Source organism: Hordeum vulgare, chromosome 2H, assembly GCF_904849725.1.
Source record: "Hordeum vulgare subsp. vulgare chromosome 2H, MorexV3_pseudomolecules_assembly, whole genome shotgun sequence".
Classification (NCBI taxonomy): domain Eukaryota; kingdom Viridiplantae; phylum Streptophyta; class Magnoliopsida; order Poales; family Poaceae; genus Hordeum; species Hordeum vulgare.
Window position 1 is genome coordinate 623,838,772 of NC_058519.1, and position 20,854 is coordinate 623,859,625.

The window sequence follows — 20,854 nt, forward strand, 5'->3', positions numbered from 1 at the left end:
ATCAATTGTTACGTCCAGGTAATCCCGTAGAAACCTATCCGAACCTATCCCAACTACACTAACGAGCTACACCACTTGATCTGATTGTTCCAATGGCCGCTGTATGCGTGCAACCTTTCATGAGCACATTCTCTCCTATAGATGCTAGGATATGTAGTAGAGCTATCTCTCATAACTGATTAAAGACAAACTAGTCGCTAGTAGAGTTAGCTCTTAGTATAATGACCGAAGATGAACTAATTGCAACGACGCCTGCAGCTCACGCGTCCAGATGGAGCAGTGGTACTAGGTGACCGGCGGTGTTGTGTTGATGGGAACGGAGCCGGACTAGGACAAGCAGGACACAGAAGTTTTGGGCTCCCGTGGGAAGACAGAACCTGCATGTCCGCCTCTAGTTGGCTAGGTCAATTAGGTAGCTAGTATAGATAGGATTCAGCGGCGACGAAGGGCAGAAGATAGACTCAGAGAGGCCAACGAGCAAGTGTTTCTCAGTTTTTAAAAAACAGGTCAAACCCTCTTTTTAAGATACTGCAAAAATACCACAGTTTTAGATATACTACAGTTTGTTAAACTGCAGTATTTGTTGATGCCAAACACATTACAGTATTAAAAACAGTGGGTTTTTTCAGGAACTATGGTATTCTTCAAAAACTGCAAAAATACTCTGCTTCCAAATGCAGCCTCTACCTTTTCTGCTCCAGCTCTGTCACAAAAATCATGGTTAATATGTTGGTTCTCGCTGGAAGTCTGAATTATGTAATTTACGCAGAATGTATGTATAGTTTGGCAGCAAAGTCTTTCTAAAACTGTAGTATTCTAAAACCAAAGTATTCCACCACGGTTAATAAATACCACAATTTTCTCCTTTCTCAGTTTTAGAAAAAAGAGGGTCGGATCTCTTTCTCAAATACTTAAAAAAAACTACCGTTTTGAAGAATACTTCAGTTTTAAAACTACAATATTTTCTGAATCCAAACACCTTAAAGTATTTAATAATTCATTATTTTAAGAAACCAAAGTATTCTTTAGATACTTCAAAAATACTTTGATGCCAAACATAGCCTAATCCCTGCCGATTTCTTTTTTACCATTGTAGCTTGAAAACATAAATGGAAAATACAACCCAATGCTTGGTAAATTCTTTATTTTCTGAAAACCCTAGGTATGCACAATGCATAGCTACATATGCTTTAGGGTCGTTGTTTATCTAAAAAGAATGCACAGCGCAAGCTACCAGACGTACCAGACATTCCATACATTCCAGCACAGTCCGTCGTAGGCTTCGTCGTAAGCTTCTTGGTCGGGGGCTTGTCATTTGCCGCGGGCGTCCCCTTCATGTCCGTGCGTGTGTTCACCATACTGGGCAGGGCGGCGCGAGAAGGTTGTGGGTGCGGGAGCGAAGAATCCGAAGGGGGTAGATCCACTTCTCTATTTTGCAACCCTAGGAGCGAAGAATCCGAAGGGGCAGGAGCGAAGTGAAAAAAGTTCAGATTGTGAACGGATTCTTCAGATTATACTAAGAGCTAACTCTACTAGCAACTAGTTTGTTTTTGATCAGTTATGAGAGATAGCTCTACTACATATCCTAGCATCTATATGAGAGAATGTGCTAATGAAAGGTTGCACGCATACAGCGGCCATTGGAACAATCTGATCAAGTGGTGTAGCTCGTTAGTGTAGTTGGGATAGGTTCGGATAGGTTTCTACAGGATTACCTGGACGTAACAATTGATCAAAATTAGAAGAAACGGAGAAAAAACGCCACTTGCCAAACACCTCTGCTGTTTTACCAAATTGGAAGCAGAGTATTTTTGCAGTTTTTGAAGAATACCATAGTTTCTAAAAAACCCCACTGTTTTTAATACTGTGTGGCAGAGGCAGAGCTGGAGGATCCGACGCCGACGCGCAGCTGTTCTCCCGGTTCCAGTAATAAGCGTAAGCGCCAAACCTCTGCTGTTTTACCAAATTGGAAGCAAAGTATTTTTGCAGTTTTTGAAGAATACCATAGTTTCTGAAAACCCCCACTGTTTTTAATACTGTGTGACAAAGGCAGAGCCAGAGCTGAAGGATCCAAAGCCGACGCCGACGCGCAGCCGTTCTCCCAATTCCAGTAATAAGCGTAAGCGTCCGGCGACGTGAGGTATGTTTAGAACTAACTTATACCTGGTTGTGTAGTTTCGACCCATGGAATATTTTTGTGCAGAAATACTTGCCTTTCTTTTTGCTCATATTATTTCCTTGCGTAACGTATCTACAGGGCTGCAGATGGTGTCGATGCCAAAATGCCCCGGCTATCATAGCAACGTACAGCCTCAAGGCGTGGAGGATCCGAAGCCTATGCCGACGGACGGCTGTCCTCCCGTTTCTCAAGCGCCAGGTAAGTGCAGCCTCCATTTTAGTGATCCCATGCTAGTGCTCCATATTGTTCAAAAACATGCTTTTAATTTACAAAAGATGTTAAATATGCATGATTTTTGTGACAGGGCTGGAGCTGGAGCTGCTGCCGCTGCCAAAGAAGAGGCGCGGCGGCTATGGCGGCGGCCGCCCAAAGAAACAGCAACCTAAAGGTAGAGGTGTTAGGTGATCATTTTAGTGATGATTATGCTAGTGCTCCATAGTTTAAGATAGGGGCAGGGGCGCACCCGTGGTGCGCCTCTTGAGGCCATTCCTTTGCGTTCATAGATTGTTTACGGACTTGAGAGTTCCTGTTTTGGTCAAATAGCCACCTAACTATAAGGTAGATGTTACCAGTAACCAATATAAACACTTGACAACGGTTTCATATGAGAGTTTATTTAAAAAATAGAATCCACACTCTTTATATTGATCTGATCATACTATAGGAGGTCAATAATTTGGCAAGTCAATAATCCACATATGAATAGCAATATACAATTCCATGAGAAATATGGCCCTTGCACCCTTGTAAATCTCATGATGTAACATCCCCCAAGATTATGATATATTGAGTTCACTTACCTTTTAACTATCGGCTACCATATCAGTCATCGTCATCGCCTCCCGCTGCCTCGCCCACCAACGTTTATCAGTGATGTCTTGGACCACACTGTCATCTATACCTAATAATAAAGAGGCTATTGCTTCCGTCGGAAAACCCACCACGTTATTTTTATAAAAAAAACCCTGTAATTTTTGTTATTCAACCCGCGTTCCATCATTATTTTAATAAATCAAAATGATTATAAAATGATTAAAAGCGTGTGGTTTTTTTTCTCCCGTTGCAACGCACGGGCCCTTTTGCTAGTAAGATGTAAAGTCTAGAAGCGCTGATGATAGGACCACTTCAGTCTATGATCAAACAATTGATGCTGGAATGCTACATGAAGTTCTATGGAGTTATGACAATGAACGACATTAATACCTAGTTTGCAACTCGTACACATGGTTCATCTTCAGCTATGGGCCTATATATGAAAGTTAAGTTTAAAGAATCAACTTAATTTGGAGCAAATAACACAAATACGCTCTCCTCTCATCTACTCCTACTCCTACTACCTTGCCAAGCCATATCTCTGACTTATATTTAGAAAAGCATGATGCATTTTTAAATGGTTACGGAAAAGGATCTCATCTTGTTCTAGCAGAAGATGTAGTGATCCATAAACATAGTAAATGTTCTTTGAATTCATGGATTAAGGTCTCGTGGTTCCACAAGATGGTGATGCACAGGCATGTTTCTTTTTTAGAATATAGTAGCAAACCTGCACAAAAAAGATCAAATGGTTAGCGAACCTGTTGTTCATCCTGAAGCTAGTTTAGTAAGAGAGAATATTACTAATACCTTCAAAGTAGGATATATCCCTAGAATTCTATATTCTTACAAGAATTTTGTTAGACAAACCTCTTTTTTAAGCACCGTGGAGACCATATTCACATCAATAGCATAACTACATAGCAAGAGACAAAACACCATTTTTTCAGTTTCTACTAACCTGTGGCGTGGGAGACGGAGGTGCATCATCCATCAGAAAGAGTGCTGCAGCTTTGTTGGCTAATTTGTATAGTACTACCGAACCATCCTCTTGATGTTTCGAGCTCACTGAAACAGAAGATCAAGTAGCAAGTCAAAACCTGAATCAAGCCAGAATTTAACCCCTGGATAACAAAACATAATTGAAACAAGGAACACTGAAGATGTTGAATGTTTGTACCATTAATATCAATAAAAATTGTTCGTTGATCTTCAGGGCCACAGAGATGTAAAGCAGATTCCAAAGCCTTGTAATATTACAGTATTGTTCACATGAGAATTTGTGACGCAGCGTCAATCATGAAGAGCATATAATCACCTCAACAGAGATGGTAAATTGGACGAATATACTACTAATGTATATATCATAAGGATTGCGTCAAACGTCTTGGGAGCAAATTTTTATGGCAGGGGTGTCATCAAATAATCCTTGAAGTGTACTAAACCAATTTTTTTATAGAAATAAGGAAATCTGCAACAACAAAAAAGAAATTATGGTTCCAAGCATGCAATCAAACCCGTTACTCTGAACAACTTTCCATATTAACATGTTTGTGCTAATGATGTTATTGATTATTGACTCACTTTCCTCCCATTATTTGTCAGATCTAGAGGTATTTAAATGACAACAATGGAAATTATAACTTAATTGAGAAGGGGACAACTTACAAGTTGAAAGAGACGCAAGAGTGAGGGACGACGGAGACACGCAAACAGCAACACATTTTTTATTACTCAGTACTGCTACCAAAAGGCTATTTTATGACGAAGAACTCATTACGAAACACCAGTTGCGCTGAGTTACCTGATATAATACTAAGATATTGTTGCCAAAAATAAATATAAGTTGCAATTTTGTAGGATGGAAAAGCATACAAAATTCAAGAGTGAGTTGGATATACATTCACACGGGTTGCTAAATAAAGTGTATGCATAATTAGTGAAATTCATCTACAATATTGTAATGCATGCAGGTTCCAAAGCTGTCAAGTTATAGTATACTCATACATTCCAAAATTGTTCGTTCATATTACAATATTGTTCTATCAGCGACAATTGAGTAAAAACTAAAGTATGTAGAGAGCGCGACAACTTGTGACATAATTAACCTAACATACGGGTCTACTTGTGACATAATTAACCTAAAATAGGGCCTACTTGTGATGTATTTAGGGCAGCGCATGAGGCCTCTTTCCCTTGCAATGAACAAGGCCCAATTTTGAAAGCGGGGATACAAAATTTAATGTAATGATAAAAAAACGCAATTCGGAGATCACTTAGATTCCACAAATCCTGATATATAGAAGCAAGACAAAAAAATATGGCCTGAAATTAAAGAAGTCCCGGTTGGTGCCCGCTAGGCCCGACCTCCCCAGCCTCCGCTCCGAAGTCATGGCAACACCGGTCTAGGACCTTGTTAGGGCAATATGATTCTACTTGGCAAAAATATTAGCTTCTTGGACAATAAAAGTTCATTTACCTAGTAAGAGAGATGCATACAAGTGGCAAGTAGCCACTGCAAGTAATAGCAGGCCGCAGCACATGTTAGGAAGATGAAGTATAGCACTGACCCCATTGGATGCGCTGGCCTTCTCCTTCTCGGAGAAGGCCCGATGCACCTGCCCTTGCCATCGACCATGGGCAGGCTGGACTGGGTGGTAAAGAGTGCATTGATCCCTGCCGAAGATCAGGTCCTCCTGCGTCACCATGCGGCTCATCTGCAGTAGACCAAACCCAATTCCGATTCAATGCCCATAAATCGTGAGATACATGAGTATGTATGTCTGCGTTTGAATTACAAATACGTGTGCGTGTGCATGTGTGTGTCTGTGTGTGTGGGGGGGGGGGGGGGGGGGGGCACCGGCTAGAACAAATGTAAACATTCAGAGATGTTCATGCCATTGCAGTGCACATGATTATTTTTTATAAAATGAAGAGATAAGATCAGGGTAGCATGAGTGACCGTTCATGCCATTGCAGTGCAGATGATTATTTTTTATAAAATGAAGAGATAAGATCAGGGTAGCATGAGTGACCACCTTGGCTAACTGGAGATTGTAGAAGCTTAAATTTATCCAGGGATGTGACATACATCACTGACGAGTCCGGGACCTGGGCGAGGATGCGACAGGGAGTGAGCACAGATGCGAAAAGAAAGGAAGAGAGGGAAGGTTTGGGCGAAGCTTACCTTGGCTTGTTGGCAGCAGACGTACTCCCCGGTCGACGCAAGGGCCGGTCCCCAAGCCACGCCCATGGTCTTGACCATCGGTCCCGCCACCTGTAGAAGCTGCTGCACTCACCGGTGATCGTCGCGGTCCTGCATCGCTCGAGCCACTGCCAAGAAGCATAATTTTGCCAAGGGGCGTGTCTTTCTCCTCCAGATCCAGGAGGCAGTCATGGAAGGAGGAGCGCTCACTTCCTCTCACACATGGCCTCTGGACCTGTCGTCTCCGCGCTCACACCGTGTTCTTTGTCCGTATACTTCGGGTGTAGAGGCAGGGAAAGGAAGGAGGACCTTGAGGAGGCGATGGAGGCGGAGCCGCGGAGGTAGAGAGACGAGGCGGCAGGAAAGAGAAGGGAGTCGAGGCGGCTGGGACGTTTGGATATTTTTTAGGGTTGGTTGCTCTTGCTTCTCAGTCGACCACTTTTTTTATCCTAACCAATACAGGTGCGTGGGTCTCCTGAGGTGACGTGGATAGCCTGAGGAAGCGCCCTTGTAGCGTAGCTTACTGTATTGGATGTTAAATATGCATGATTTTTGTGACATGGATGGAGCTGGTGCCAAAGAAGCCCCGCGGCCGTCCAAGGAAGCCGCAGCAAGCTCTTGACGAAGGTGGAAGCAGTGCTTTGATAGTTTCTCCTGACAGAGCTGGCAGAGCTAAGGTCAAAAAAACAGGTATTTGGTTACGCTAGTATACATGCACTACGCTAGTATACATGCACGTGCAACGCACGTTATAACCTTGCTACTGAACAACTACATGTGCAACAAACAATCATAACCATACTAAGAAACTCTCTCATTTAGTTCAAAAAAAAAAGAAACTCTCTCATTCCTCTCAAAAATATATATATTTGAACAAAATAAATTAATCTGCTCTTAGATCATGAGACCACAACTCCCACGTTGATCAATCCAAATTCTCAGAAAATTTAGTACGATGGTTAATTCAGCATAGGAGGACTTTAGACATAGCTTCTTTGAATAAAAATGTAGGTCCTTAAACGGGGAATGCTCAATAGAGTAAAATGGATTTGCGCCTGGTTAGTTATTCATCTGCGATGAAAACATGAACTGGTATGTTAGAAATTATGTGAAAAAATGCATGCACATCAAATTCTAATGAAAATGCACAAGACCAGGTATCACACATCGGTTCAAAATGAGGAGTACATATACAAGAGTTCATCTAAGGGACATGGAAATAGCTACATAATTTTCCATGGAAATCGTGGAGTCCACGCGAGGGGCAGCTAGCCCAGCAGGACGTGCAATGGGGCAGTGCCTTATCCATCGGGCAAAACGTTGAACCTCAACCATTAGATCTGATGGCAGACCACCAAACCAATTAGAACCCTCAGATTTTAGTAAATGGATCAGATTCTAGGGTAGACTACTCGTTCCGATTTCGGCACCGAAATGCCCCTGTGATTTAGAGATACTCCATTGAGTTTGCACAGATCCTATTTTTCTTGCAAAATAAAAATATCGCGTACCCTTTCTACCATCTACGTAGTTCCTAGGGCTCGGAACGCCTCCGTGGATTTATTTGTTTTGACATTAGTTTGAATGAAACTGCAAGTGCACCTCTGTAGAGGTGGTGGGCAACACCTCCAGAGTTATTTCCAACCATAATCAACTCTACTATTGAGGGCTTCATTTGATGAACTGAGCGGCCGAGCTGAGAGGCGTTCCTTGTATTATTCTAAAAAATAATCAAGTCGACTACTATCGGGAGTCTGCAGATCAGCTTTGGTTGGCCAAATGAGTTTTTTTTGTAAGACTTAGAACTGCAGTTTTACTATTTTTCAGTCGACTGAATTTAAATTCGTTTCAGGTCGTTTTTTAGTCCGTTCGATTCACACGAATCTCAGCGCCTCGTCTGTCCTCTGTATCGCGCTGCGTGGAGTGGTTTTGTTGGGTTGTCGGGTTCGCGGGTCTGTATCGGGTCGGGTCTCAGCGCCTCTGTTCATTTTTTTTGGCCCTTTTGAAGCACTGTTTGAATTGTTTGCTATTCAGTCTCTGTGTTTCTATCTGAGAAGGGGATCGGGGTCGGGGTTGACCGAGGTGCGGCGGAGACGGCGGGCTGCTCGCCGGTGATTAGCAGAGGAGATGGCGCTTGGAGAGTCTCCCCATGGACGGGGAGCTTATGCGCAGGGGGCTGCAGGTGGAAGAGATGCTGGTATGGGGAGGAGCTATGCAGAGCTGCCTCGTCGTGCGCAACACCAACAAGCTCCAATCAGTGGAGGCGACAATAGTCGTCGGCGTCGGCCAGGCGCATGGTATCCCTCACTCCCGTTGCTGTGTTAATTTTTGCCCGATGTGTGTTTGCCCTGCTATGTGACTCTCATGAGCTGAGCGGATTCACTTCATGGTCATTCTCGTTGGTCATAGATCTGCTCGTAGGGAGGTTCAAATCGCTCGCGATTTGTGATAGTTTTAGTTACATGGCACTTTGTTTGAGTGGTTCATCAGGAACCCGGGGTACGGCTACTTTGTCAGTTTAGTTTGTTTGTATCCCCCTTAGTTTGTACTATTCGGTTGTTGTTGTTTGCCACTCCATTCGTACTTTTGTTTTAAGTGAATCAGGAAAACGCCTCTGAATTACCTATCTGGGCATCTCATCCTATCCCCAATTTTTCCCTTGCCAAGTTCACATTGTATTTTTTGATGTACATATTCGTTTGTTTTGCATGAAGTGTCGAGTGTATTTTTTGATTTTTTCAAGCAGATGGTGTGGTGAGTAGGTATATGTCTACATTTTTTGGCCTATGATGCTTTTTAGATGGGGCAGTCCTAATCTGAATTTTAGTGTCATGTAGGTAGGTGTGTTTGTGTGTGTGTTGACTCACCTCTCAGTTTCATAACCGCGACTCTGCATAATTGGTCAGAAGGATAATATTAATAGGGGGAGCTCAAGTAAAGCCCCAAGAGTACGAAGTAGGTTAGCAATAAGAAGAACATAGTGTTTTCATTGTGTTATGTATGTATGCAATATTGTTTGCTGAAACTGCATTTTTATTGCCTGCCCCCATTTTTTGTGTAGTGGCAAGTTCCCAATGTGATACCCAACAAGGGGGGTTAGGATTTTTTTTGTGATTGTTGTACTTCTGAATGATTCGTCCCCCTCCCCCCGCTGTTATTTTTGTTTCTGTTCTAAGTGTGTGCCCTTCTTCAAGCTTTTTGATTTAGTTCTCCTGTTAGTGCAGCTACACTGGTGTAGCCCAGTGGTGGGGCATTATTGTTGTCGGTCGTAGATCTTCATGACGCCGGGTGGTAGTCAGCTTGCTTTTTTTGGCAGGCATGTGAGTCATAGCTTAGCTCAATTGTGGACGGTTTTTTAGTGGTTTCTTTCAGGAACGCTCCTGAATTTGTTGCAGGCACATGTCTGCGTGTTTCCCCCAAATTTCCATCACCAAGTCCGCCTCGATGTTGTCTTGGATGTAGTTCACATTTTTTCTGTATGTAGATCTTTTTTCTAGCCTGAGTGAAATTTGTTCCATAGGATGTTTTCCTGTAATGTTTTTTTTGAAGGCCTCATCATTTTTTTGTAGATGATCAGAGGTAGGTAACTGAATGTATGTGTTTTCCTCTACAAGAGTACTAACGTGGATAAACTGTAGATTTACATTTTTTGTCAGCTTTGTTTTTGTTGGCTTTTAGTTTAGATTTACTGATTTAGTAATGGATGTGTTTTTTTTCTTGAGAGATTGAGTGCTTACCTGAGGAATGGTTGAGAGATCATCTGAAAGTAGTTATATGCTGTAATTAACAAGGCAGTAGATAGTCTGCAACTAGTTATATGCACTATTTCCATACTTAAATTAAGCAATGTCCCAAGTGATTTTTGTTCATTTTATTCCATACATGCAGGGGTGCTGACTATGCACGTCATAGATCTTCCAGTGTTGCCAATGACGCCAATTACGATCCTGATAATGATTTGTCAAACAGCGATTGTCGCGAGGATAGTAGCACATCTAGTGATGATGTATGTTCATGTAGCTTTGAATTTGTTTTTCATTTTCTTCATGTTTTTCTTCTCTCCTTTATGTATGTAACAGGGTTTTCTTTTCTTCTACTTGTCTTTTTTTTGTTCTAAAAGGAATCCGTGGCTAGGAGGAATAAGATGTTAGAGGATGCATTGTTCGGTTTTTTCAAGAAGGAGGTATGTTTTTATCTTCTTGTTTTTTAGTTTATTATTTTAGTTTTTTTGTATTCATGTTGATTGTTGATGTCGGTTTCTTACTTTGTTTCTCTTGTTCTCCATCTTATTCAATAGGCTCTAAAATCTCTTAAGAAGGGTTTCTCAAATTTTTGTCAGGATGCTAATTTCAAAGTCGAGGTTCTCGAATCTCTTCTTTTTACAAATATATAAAAAAATTGTTTTGTCCATTACTTAATCCCTTTTTTTGTTAGTCCTAATCTGTTTTTTATGTTGTTTTTCAGAATAATAGGGTAAAAGTTCCAGGGGTAGGAAGGGATGTGTTCATTGTGTATTCTACCAAGTACTTCGCTCAGATACTCAAGCGTATGTCAATTGGCAGGAAGGATGTGATCTCAAAATACGGGTTTGATCATCTCCTGAAGTTTGAGAAAACGCAACTCCCTTCTCGATTCATTAGATGGATTCTTGGCTGTGTAGACTCAGTGTCTTCCCAGATCATCATTGTTGATGAGAAGATTATCCCTCTTTCCAAGGATTCTGTCCATTTTGTGTTGGGTCTGCCAAACACCGGTGTTGTACCAATGCCAAATAAGGAGAGAGGGAGGAATTTCCTTCGGTCTAGGTTTAATCTTTCAGATTTACCAAATGTCACTTTCTTTGGAAATATGCTCACGTCATCCCAAGATCTTAGTGAAGAAGTTACATTCATTTGCTTCATGGTGATAGCTATGTCATGCTTTCTCTTCCCTTCTTCCAATGGTCATATACACACAGACTTTCTATTCCTTCTAGAGGATCCTACTGCCACAAGGGGATACTACATTTGCTTTCTTATCTATGAATGGATCATGGCTGGCATAAACAAATATGTGTTGTTTGGTAGGGAAACTGGCAGGAAGCCAAAAGCCTTTGATTTATGCACATATTGCCTCGCGGTAAGTGTTTTGTCTTTTTTTCTTTTCTTTGTTTGTGTCACACTTTCCGGCTTTTTGTTTTGTTTCTGATTATTTTTTCTGGATTTTTGTCTTTCTTTTTAAGGTATTGTACTTGGACAAGCTGGACTTTGGTATAAGGGTAGTCGAACAAGGTGTCCCAAGGATTCTTATATGGAAGGGTAATATGATTAAGCATTTCTCGGAACTTGATCGGAAGAACAACAATTCATTCGGTAGGAGACCGTTCAAAAAGGAGGTCTGTTATATGTTTCTGCATTTTTTTGGTTGAGTTGCTTTCTCCTTTTTTGTTTTGTAGTTCAAAAGTGAGTTAGTCATCAGCATTATTTCCTTTTTGTAGAGAAATCATTATTTTTTCGCCTTTCCTCTCTCTCTCTCTCTCTCATCAATCATGTTTTTGGCTCAGGTTTCGTTTGGAGCTGAAAATGGTGCTCACCATGGCATTTTACGACAAAGACCAGCATCACTATCTTTCAAAGAGAAAATGTGTTCATCTTACAATAATATTCTACATGAAGAGGTATTAGGTTTTGCCTAACTAAGTTTTTATCTTTCTCCTTTTTGTTTTTTAGTTGTACCGTTAGTTTTAGTTTTGTTATTTTTCATATCTGATTGCCTATATTTTTGTTTTTGTCAGATAATTCAGGGTATCATTGACAGTGCACACTGTGACAACATATGGGAGTCTGGTTTTCAAAATGCTCAGGAGGCTATAGCATCGAATGTGTTGAAGTTTCTATCTGGATCCAAGGTGTCATCTATTTTCTGTGTTGGTGGTCAGGACACCGCTTCAAAACCAGGATCAACAGCGAAACAGGACATGAGCATATTGAGTGAGGATGTGAGAACAGACACAAAAAGTTCACGAGGTATGCATTTTTTACTTTGTGTTCAGGCTTCCTTTGTAGTTCGAGAAGCTCATTATTGACTTGTTCTATTTTTTGAATTCGGAGTATCCTTGATCATTTGTCAAGTTTATTTAGTTTTTGTGGTGTTCAGGGTCACTTTTTTGTTGATAACTTCTGTGATAACGTGTTTTTTTTGTTGGAAGCAGAGTCTGGTGAACACATTGATATGAACGAGAAGATCAAGCATGTCAAGAGCAGCAGCATCCACGAACCTGTAAAGGTCATCGAAAACATTGTCCCATCAGTTGCAGCTAACAAGCATTTAGACATAGGAACGAGCAAAAACAAACTTCCGTTGCAACCTGCTGCCGACGAAAGAATGTTTGAGGAGTTGCCTGATGCTTTAGGTCCATTCATACAACTTTGCCCCCATAGTCATTTTTATTTTTTCCCTTTTTTTGTGTGTCCTTTTTCCTGGTTTTACTGGTGCCTTACATAAGTTTTTTTTCTGCAGTAACCCCAGAACGTGTGGTTTCCAAATTTGTCGAGCACAGCAATGCAAAATGTAAATCATTTTACTTCTTTTTCTATTCCCGGTCTAGTTCAGTTTTGTTATTTATTTTGCAGTCAAGTTTTACTTCCCTCTTCTATTTACTTTCCCCCTCCAAGATCCCGAAGTGCCAGTTCTGAAGAAGTTCAAGGCTAGGGTGTGCAACATAACGCATCGTGACCAGCAGTTTTCCTTGATTAACACGTTCCCAGCAGGGGTGAAAGAGCGAAACTCTTATTTTCAATTTAGTGTGCAGCAAACCAAGGGCACTTTCACACACTCCACCAGCCCAACCGACACAAATATTCTTGTTGGAGGTCAGATGACACGTCCTCAAGCAGAGCAAAGCAATTACCAGATGGCTAACCACATGTCACCCATAGGTCATACAAATTTGTTCGCTGAGGAGGTCAACTTTATGCATCTTTTTCCGGTTCTTTTTTTGTCAGTATTTGTTTGTATGATTTTTTCATCTAACACCACATGCACTACAGGAGTTCAACATTGGAACCAAAAGCAACCCTCCTAAACTTGTGGCATTGGCAAACAATAATATTTCAAAAAACAACAAGATCAATGGCACAAAACAAGCACCAATCCTAGTGGCTGATATTTCTCCCTCTCTGGTTAGTATTAAGTTTTTTACTCTTTTACATTTTGTTATGATGCTGCTACAGATATAGGAGCTGAGGTAATCTTGTAGTACCTCTTCTTTTAGCCTTGTGTGTCAGCATTTATTCAACAATTTTCTGTTTATACATGCGAACATATGTCGTCAACTCAACTCATCAGCAAGCAATATTTTTTGTTAGTTCATTTTGGTACTGGTTTAGTCAAGAGATCTTAAACTAGTCAGGTAGGAAATCGTAAACTATTTTTTGTATATGTGGATCTGTTTTTTGGCTCAGTTTATGTGTGATAGCACTTTCTATTGGATATTATTTTTTTTCAAAGGAAAAATAAATTTTCCCATATATCTTCCGAATTTTTGAAAAGTCTGAGTACTGGATTGCATTTTCAAAGTTTTTAAAATGAGTTTCTTTCTGCTCAGAGGTCACTTTTTTTATCAGTTGTGTTTTAGCATGAGCCTCACTATGCAATTTTTTCTCGTTTGTTCCTGATGCCTTTTTTAGTACTTTTTTTCCTTTTTGTTACATGTTAGCCTTGATTGAATTTATTTTTTGTTTTTCTGCAGCCAGTTAAGAGGAAGGCTGACATTGTTGCTATCAGTCCAACTAGTTTTAGTGTCAGGCAAGGCGAATTAGCCAAGAATGCAGATCATGTGTACAACAATCTAATCAGACCAATTGCAAAGCGTCAACACCAATCGCCAGTTCGTGTGCTAGAGGTTGTTGACGTGCCAGAAGACAGTGATAATTATATCATTATCGATGAGCTTGCACCGGACGCTGTTCTCAACAAAGGCGCAAAGGATGATTTGATCATTCTTCAACCAAAAAGTCTCTTGGAACTCCCAATAGAGGAAAACGAAAAGTTCCCTGTGTCAAACGAAGATTGTATGCATTACAACTCAATAATCGAACTTGCCTACACAAAGGGCATTCAGAAGTATGTCAAACAGTTCCCTTTAGCCTGTTGTTAAGTATTTTTTTACTCACTAGTCTTTTTACATGTTTTATTGTATGTGCTATATCATATTATTTTGTACGAGACCATAATTTATACTCCCCTTTTTCAAGTTTCATGATAAGTTTTTCTGTTCTCTGTGGCAACAACAGGAGGTATGCGTTGACGTATTCAATGGTTCATTGTAATTATGTATCACTTGGTCAAAGCCTTATGCCAACTGGCAAAGTCGACAATTTCTTGATCCCATGTTTTTGTCGGAAGTTCTTTGAGGACCGTCATCCCACAATCTCTGGAAGGCACCATTTTTTCCCTCATATTGGTGTATGTTTCTAGTTTTGCTCATCATATTTTTTTATTTTGTTGGCTTCTTACTTTCCCTCCACTTGCAATTCTGTAATCTTTCTTGTATTTTCTGCCTCCCCTTAGGAGAACATACTGCACTACACAAACGAAGACCAAGTAAAATCGATTGCCACTTCGTTCTTGGGGGCAGCATCAGCAAGTAGGGGTAAACGGCTTGAATTATCAGACACGGTGTGTTCTTCTATGTCCTTTTTCTTTGTTCTTTTCCTTCTTTTTTTATTTTTCCATTTTGATATTATTTCTCCAACTTTATAATTTTTATGTTTTTTATCAGTTGTTCTTCCCCACATGCCTGAGCAATCACTGGATAGTCTTTGCTGTCGATTTCAAGTGGAAACTTTTTGCCTTCTTGGATTCTTTATACGACAAGGACTCATTTCTTCACAAGTCTATCAGAGAGAAATTTGTAAGTTGTTCATAAATTTCTATTTTTGTGTCCTTCACTCTTTTATTCATTGCATCTCTTTTTCCGTCTAAATGCTTTTTTGCTCATCTATATGATTGTATATTTTTATTTCTTTCCTTTTTCATCATTTTTTATTCACACGCAGATCAAGAATTTCATCAGGTTGTGGGAAATCATTTTCCAAACAGATCAACATAACTTCAAGCGTTTCAGTAGGATGTATCCTCATGTCCCAAAGCAGGAGAATGGGTCAGGGCTCATTTGTCCACAATGCTTTTGTTTTTCATTCTTTTTTTTGCTTGCTTTCTCTGAACATCACCTCCCCTTTTTTTCAGCAATGACTGTGGAGTGTTTGCAACAAAGATAATGGAGATATGGGACGCAACTTTGGACCTGCGCAAGATTTTCTCACAAGCTGATATCCAACACATCAGAATTCAGTACATGAACCAACTTTTCTTTTGGAAGAAAAACACGGCAGACAAGTCACTTGTCACTTCTTTCAACTTTCAGGTTCTTCTTCTCTTTTTATTCATTTTAACTCTTAATGTTTTTCTCATCTTTTTAATTTTAGGTTGCCATCTTTTCCGTTCTTTTCTTTTTTCTAACCGTCTTTATGTTGTGTGTTTTTCTTGCCCTTTACTTTTTCCTTTCACAGGGCGACTTTGCCAACAATCTCCCGCGATAGTGGTGGTGTTCTCTGTTTCTAAGCCTGTTGGATGGACATGAAGAGAAGAAGAGAGGCTCATCTTTACAAAAAGAAATTAGTTTTGTCTAGATCATTTTTGTTAGTGCAATGGATGGTGGAACGGTTGAGGAAGTTGTCCTTGGTTGTACGTGCACATTATATCTGTTGTAAATGGGGTCCACTTCTTTTTAGTATTTGTTTTGTCTTTCCTATTAACTCACAGACAAGGGGTGTGTGTTCATTATTCCATATATTTGCTATAATTACATATGTTCATTCTTCAACTTGTGAGATACAATCTCTTTTTAACTCTGATTTTTTTTATAACTACCTTAGTAGATTCAGAATTCAGCTTATTCTAGTGTTTTTCTAGTGATATGATTTTTTTCCTATTTTCATTCTAGTATATCTTGAGGTTTATGTGCAGCAGTGTAGTATTTTGTACCAAAGTTCTCCGGGCTGTAGTATTTGAACTTAGCATCTTATTTCTTTCTTTTTTATGCTTAGTTTCAGAAGTGGAACTAGTAGTATTTTACTCATTTTATCAATCTACATTATCATTGTGATCATGTTTTTAGAATTTTTTTGGTTAGTCATATTGCCTTTCATGATCATAGTAAAAAAATATTTGTTTTCCATTTTTTTCTAGCGGATGTTTTCTTAGTGTGTGAATACTGATTTTTTTAGATATGTTTTGCTTCAGATTGTTTATTGTATACCCAAGTATCAGGTTTTATTAGGATGAGCCTAGGTTATGTATATGCAATATATTTTTTGTTCTTGGTGTGAGTAGGGAAAATCAGTTTTCTTTGTTCATTTTTTACTTGTAGATAGCTGGAAAAATTATGTTTTGCCCCAAAGGAAAAACATGCAGCATTTCTTATTATTGGTCTGATTTTATGAATTCGATTAGTTCGATTCATGTTTTTACCTCTGCAATTTATCAGTATCATGAGCAGTGACTATGGAGGCCTTGTTTAGTATCAGTATAATGGTGGAGCGCACAAGAGTTTGTTGGAGCTTCGTGCTTAAGTTTTCCATCTTCAGTATATCAATTTTATTCCGCATATGTTTTATACGTTCATTTATTAGTCAAGCAATAACGAAAAACACACACACATTCTGCATGTAATTTAGTCTAAAATACACACATTTGTGCTTATTCTGCAGTTCAAATAAGCTAATCCAGAATATGTAGACATGTTTTCTCTCTCAATATTTTTTTACACGAAGTTCATGCAATCACCAATCTAAATAGTCTTCTCTACTCCTTTTCTCCATCCACGCATGGTACGAGCAGAGGGAGATTGAGTGGCACAGCAGGAGCAACTTCATTGATTCACTTGAATATTCATATCGGTAGGTAAGTTGCTGGTGATGGTCTCTTTGTTGTTTCCACTCCCAGAATAGTTTCGCCCTGTAATATATGTCAAAGGGTTATTTCATGACAGTCAATAACACTACATTTTTTTTGCAGTTTTTATATGAGTGAGTTTTTGATATAACTAAGTGTTATACTTAATTCAATAGGTTTTTGAGGAAATCACCTGCATCAGCTGTTTTTGTCTGGTTTGCTTTCCTCGATCTCTTCTTTTTCGGGAATTCGTACACCTTATCCAGATTAGTGCATTTCCTTTTTGTGTGAGTTGGATCATGGCAGTGGCTGCACTTGTAGAATGTCTTGGTTTTTATGCGTTCTTGTATTGTCATCAATCGTGGGCGACCTTTTGTGTGAGCCTTGTCAGGATTCAGTAGCTCAACAGTCAAATTACTGTTCCCACTCTGTACCATAGCTGTTAGTGTCCCTATTGTCCTGTTGGACTTGCTGCACTCCTCTGTTTGCTCTCCTTGCTCATCCACTTCATCTCCCCCTTCCATGTCCATATCAATCAAGTCTTGTTGAATTCTGACCATTGCTGATAGTAGGTGCTCAAATTTCCGTTGACTCTTTGATGCGTTTGAGCCAAGCTCCATTAGCTTCATCACTAGGACATTGTACCTTAGTTGATCATTATCTAATTTCAGTGGAATCGCCTTGGGTTTATTCATTTTCTTGCCTTCCTTTCTCCATCTGTCTATTATGTATTTGTCTGGTATCTTATCCACCTCAAGATGCAACATCACTTTCAGAATATGACAGCACAAAATGCCATCCTTTTCAAACTTGCAACAAATGCAGGAGTAATTGTCCCGGTCAGCATCTACTTGCACCACATAAAGCCTTGCCCTATGTTCTTGTTTGTAGTAATTCTTTGCCTGGTATACCATGTATAGCTTCATACTTTCCTCTTCTCTGATTTGCAGTCTTGTTACATCATTGAGGATGATTTGAAATTTCCTAAAGATGCTTATGTTGTACAGATTGTGTGCTTGTCTCTCGATGTAATACTTAGTAGTAAATGTTTTCCAGGAAACTTTCTTATGCGTTGCATTATGGTCGAGCTCATCCTCATTTGCATGGATGTTGTCTAGTATTCTCTGGTATTCTCGCAAGAAGCTTGTCATGCTGAACTGTGCACCAACCCCTTTCTTGAACAAAGCATTTTTGCCCTCACTCCTGGCCGTTGTTTGGATGAATGGGAAAAACTTTGTCTTGAAGTACACTGGCACAAACTTTTTTCTTGTTTTCCACATGTCTTGGAAAAATTTCACCTCACCCACATTGTAAGTTTCAATCATTGTTTGCCATAGTGTTTCAAATTCTTTCTCTGTCAATGAGTTATTGACTATGTCGTGAAAGTCCTCATACAGCCCTTGATTCAGTTGAAACACTCTGCACATTTGTTCTTCAGCTTTCTTCATGACATGGAACAAGCATGTTCTGTGTGTTGCTTGTGGAAACACATCTTTTATTGCGCTTTCCATTGCTTTGTCCTGGTCAGTAATTATTGATTTTGGTGCCTTCCCTCCCATTGCTGCCAAGAACTGTTGGAACAACCACTTGAATGTGTTAGCAGTCTCGTTGACAATAAGAGCACATGCAAACAAGTATGTCTTCCCATGTGGAGAAATACCAACAAATGGTGCAAATGGCAAGTTGTACTTGTTGGTTAGGAATGTTGTGTCAAAGCTGATGCAGTCCCCATACTCTTGGTACATTGTTCTAGATCTAGCATCTGTCCAAAAAACGCTCCTGACCTTGTTTTTTGCATCTACTTCCATTGAGTAGCAAAATCCAGGGCTCTCAGCTTGTTTCTTCTGGAAGTACTGCTGCACTTCCATGACATCACTGTTTTCCAATTCTCTGTTTATTGTTGTACCATAGTTACCCACTTTCCTTTTGTTGTATGGTAGCTTGTCCATTCCTCCTCTTATGTATGCCAACACTGCCACTATTTTCCTTGTAGGAATGTTGCACCTTTTCATTGTTCTGATCAAGGCTTTCTCTTCATCAGACATGTAAACATGAGATCGAAAAAACCTACTTCCAGGGTTGAGATCATGGTTATGATCAAGATTGAGGTTAGTTATATGCCATCTTCCATCTTTCAAAGCGACTATCATTTGCGCTTTGCAATCTGTCTTTGCTATGACAGTGCTTTTTCTGTGTACTATCAAGTTTTCTCTCTCAGTCTCTGTATTATGCCCATATTTGTTGCATTTTAGTGTTACCCTTACAACCTCTCCATTCCTTTTTTTGCTGGTTGTGCGGGCAGTCGACACGACTGATATGGAGAAACCAGCTACAAAGGCATAGAAGTTTAAGAACTTTTGAGCTTCTTCCCTCGTGGAAAATTGCATCCCCGTTTTAGGTTTGAGCTCACTATCAATTGATCGGTCATTTCCTCCTTCTGCGGCCCATCTTTCATTTTCCAAAAATTCGTCTATGGTTTCTTCATTGATATCATTGTTTTCATTCTCGCTGTTTGGAACTTGCAGGCAGCATGCATTTGTTGATGTTTCTGCCTCTCGAGACTCTCTGGAGGAACCATCATCAACATATGTTGGCGAGTCGAGATTCCAGGTATGATTTTGCTCTCTCTCAAAAGCCCCTCTTGTTCCTTCATTGTTTCTGTCAACCTGCATTGTGTATAGTTTTGGGGGGTTAATCAACAAATGCGTGTCAAATTATTTCCTCCTTTTTTCTCTTAAATTGTTCATTAGAAAACATTTTCTCTTACCTGATCCAAGAGAATATCATCAAAGAGGGTTGGCTTCCATGGATCCAAGAGAATATCATGAAAAGTTGTTGTTTGTGCATCCAGATCCTCCAATTGCACTGGAGAATTGTCTTGGTCTTCAACAAAGTCACCCAACATGCATAAATCCTGAATAAAAGGAAACATTTTAATTCTATCCGCACATCCTTTTTTGCTATTTTTCCTCATTTGTTATAAGTTTTACATTTTTTTCTATTCCCCCGTTTGTTTTTATTGATTTTCAACACGCTTACCTCATGGCTTGTTTTCTTGTTCTCGTTGATGCCCCCAGTCTTTGTTTGGTGTAATTGCAGCAGAGGTTCACCCCCATCATTTGTTTGACCATTGTCAGTATCGCTCGAGCACGACTCCCGCCCCTGCACATGAGTTTTAACATGGTTTATCGTATTTTTCATCTGTATTGTTTTTTAACATATTTTTTCCAGATTTTTTTATCACCTGGGTATTGATTGTCTCATAGCCTCCATTTATGTCAATATAACCCTTCAACAGCGCCACATAAGAGAAGTTCGGCTGTTTCATGCACAATTTTTTTTGTTCTATTAGTTGCACACAAGGTTGAAGGCATATGAAATTGAAATAATTTTTTTACCACTCCTCTTTTTACCTCCATGAATAGAGCTACCTGGCTTCCAACGCATATATCTTGCATGTCCTCATTCGCACCGCTATTGACCTGCAAAATCCAGTGATTTTCTAGATAGAACATGAACTAAATAAGAGATATGTGAGGAAGAAGCAGACGACATATATTTTATTCTTTCAGTTTATCAGGTTTTCATTTTATTTTTTATCTTAATATTGTTCAGTTAGCTTTCGATCAATCGATCATATATTTTCATTGTATGTCTGTTTTTTTTAGTATTTGTTCATTACCATTTCATCATTGTTTATTTCATTATTCTGTTTTCATCAG

General features: G+C 39.7%; 2 protein-coding genes and 1 long non-coding RNA gene across 3 annotated transcripts; all 3 read right to left on the bottom strand.

Moving 5' to 3' along the window:
* Positions 1 to 3,213: 3,213 nt before the first annotated feature.
* LOC123430925 lies at positions 3,214 to 4,271 on the bottom strand. Its single transcript, XR_006622996.1, has 3 exons — positions 4,173 to 4,271; positions 3,954 to 4,060; positions 3,214 to 3,722 (listed from the first exon to the last, which is right to left on the bottom strand). It is a non-coding gene; the product is annotated as an uncharacterized LOC123430925 (long non-coding RNA).
* A 104-nt stretch (positions 4,272 to 4,375) lies between these two features.
* On the bottom strand, positions 4,376 to 6,595 carry LOC123430926. Its single transcript, XM_045114755.1, has 3 exons — positions 6,180 to 6,595; positions 6,031 to 6,103; positions 4,376 to 5,709 (listed from the first exon to the last, which is right to left on the bottom strand). Exons 1-3 carry the CDS (start codon positions 6,255 to 6,257, stop codon positions 5,537 to 5,539), a joined length of 324 nt encoding a protein of 107 aa, XP_044970690.1. The 5' UTR covers positions 6,258 to 6,595; the 3' UTR covers positions 4,376 to 5,536.
* Positions 6,596 to 17,583: 10,988 nt separating this feature from the next.
* On the bottom strand, positions 17,584 to 20,573 carry LOC123428812 (protein FAR1-RELATED SEQUENCE 5-like). The gene is made up of 5 exons (XM_045112949.1): positions 20,377 to 20,573; positions 20,172 to 20,294; positions 19,900 to 20,046; positions 17,765 to 19,798; positions 17,584 to 17,649 (listed from the first exon to the last, which is right to left on the bottom strand). The coding sequence occupies exons 1-5, from the start codon at positions 20,458 to 20,460 to the stop codon at positions 17,584 to 17,586; spliced, it is 2,454 nt and encodes an 817-aa protein (XP_044968884.1). The 5' UTR covers positions 20,461 to 20,573.
* Positions 20,574 to 20,854: the final 281 nt, after the last annotated feature.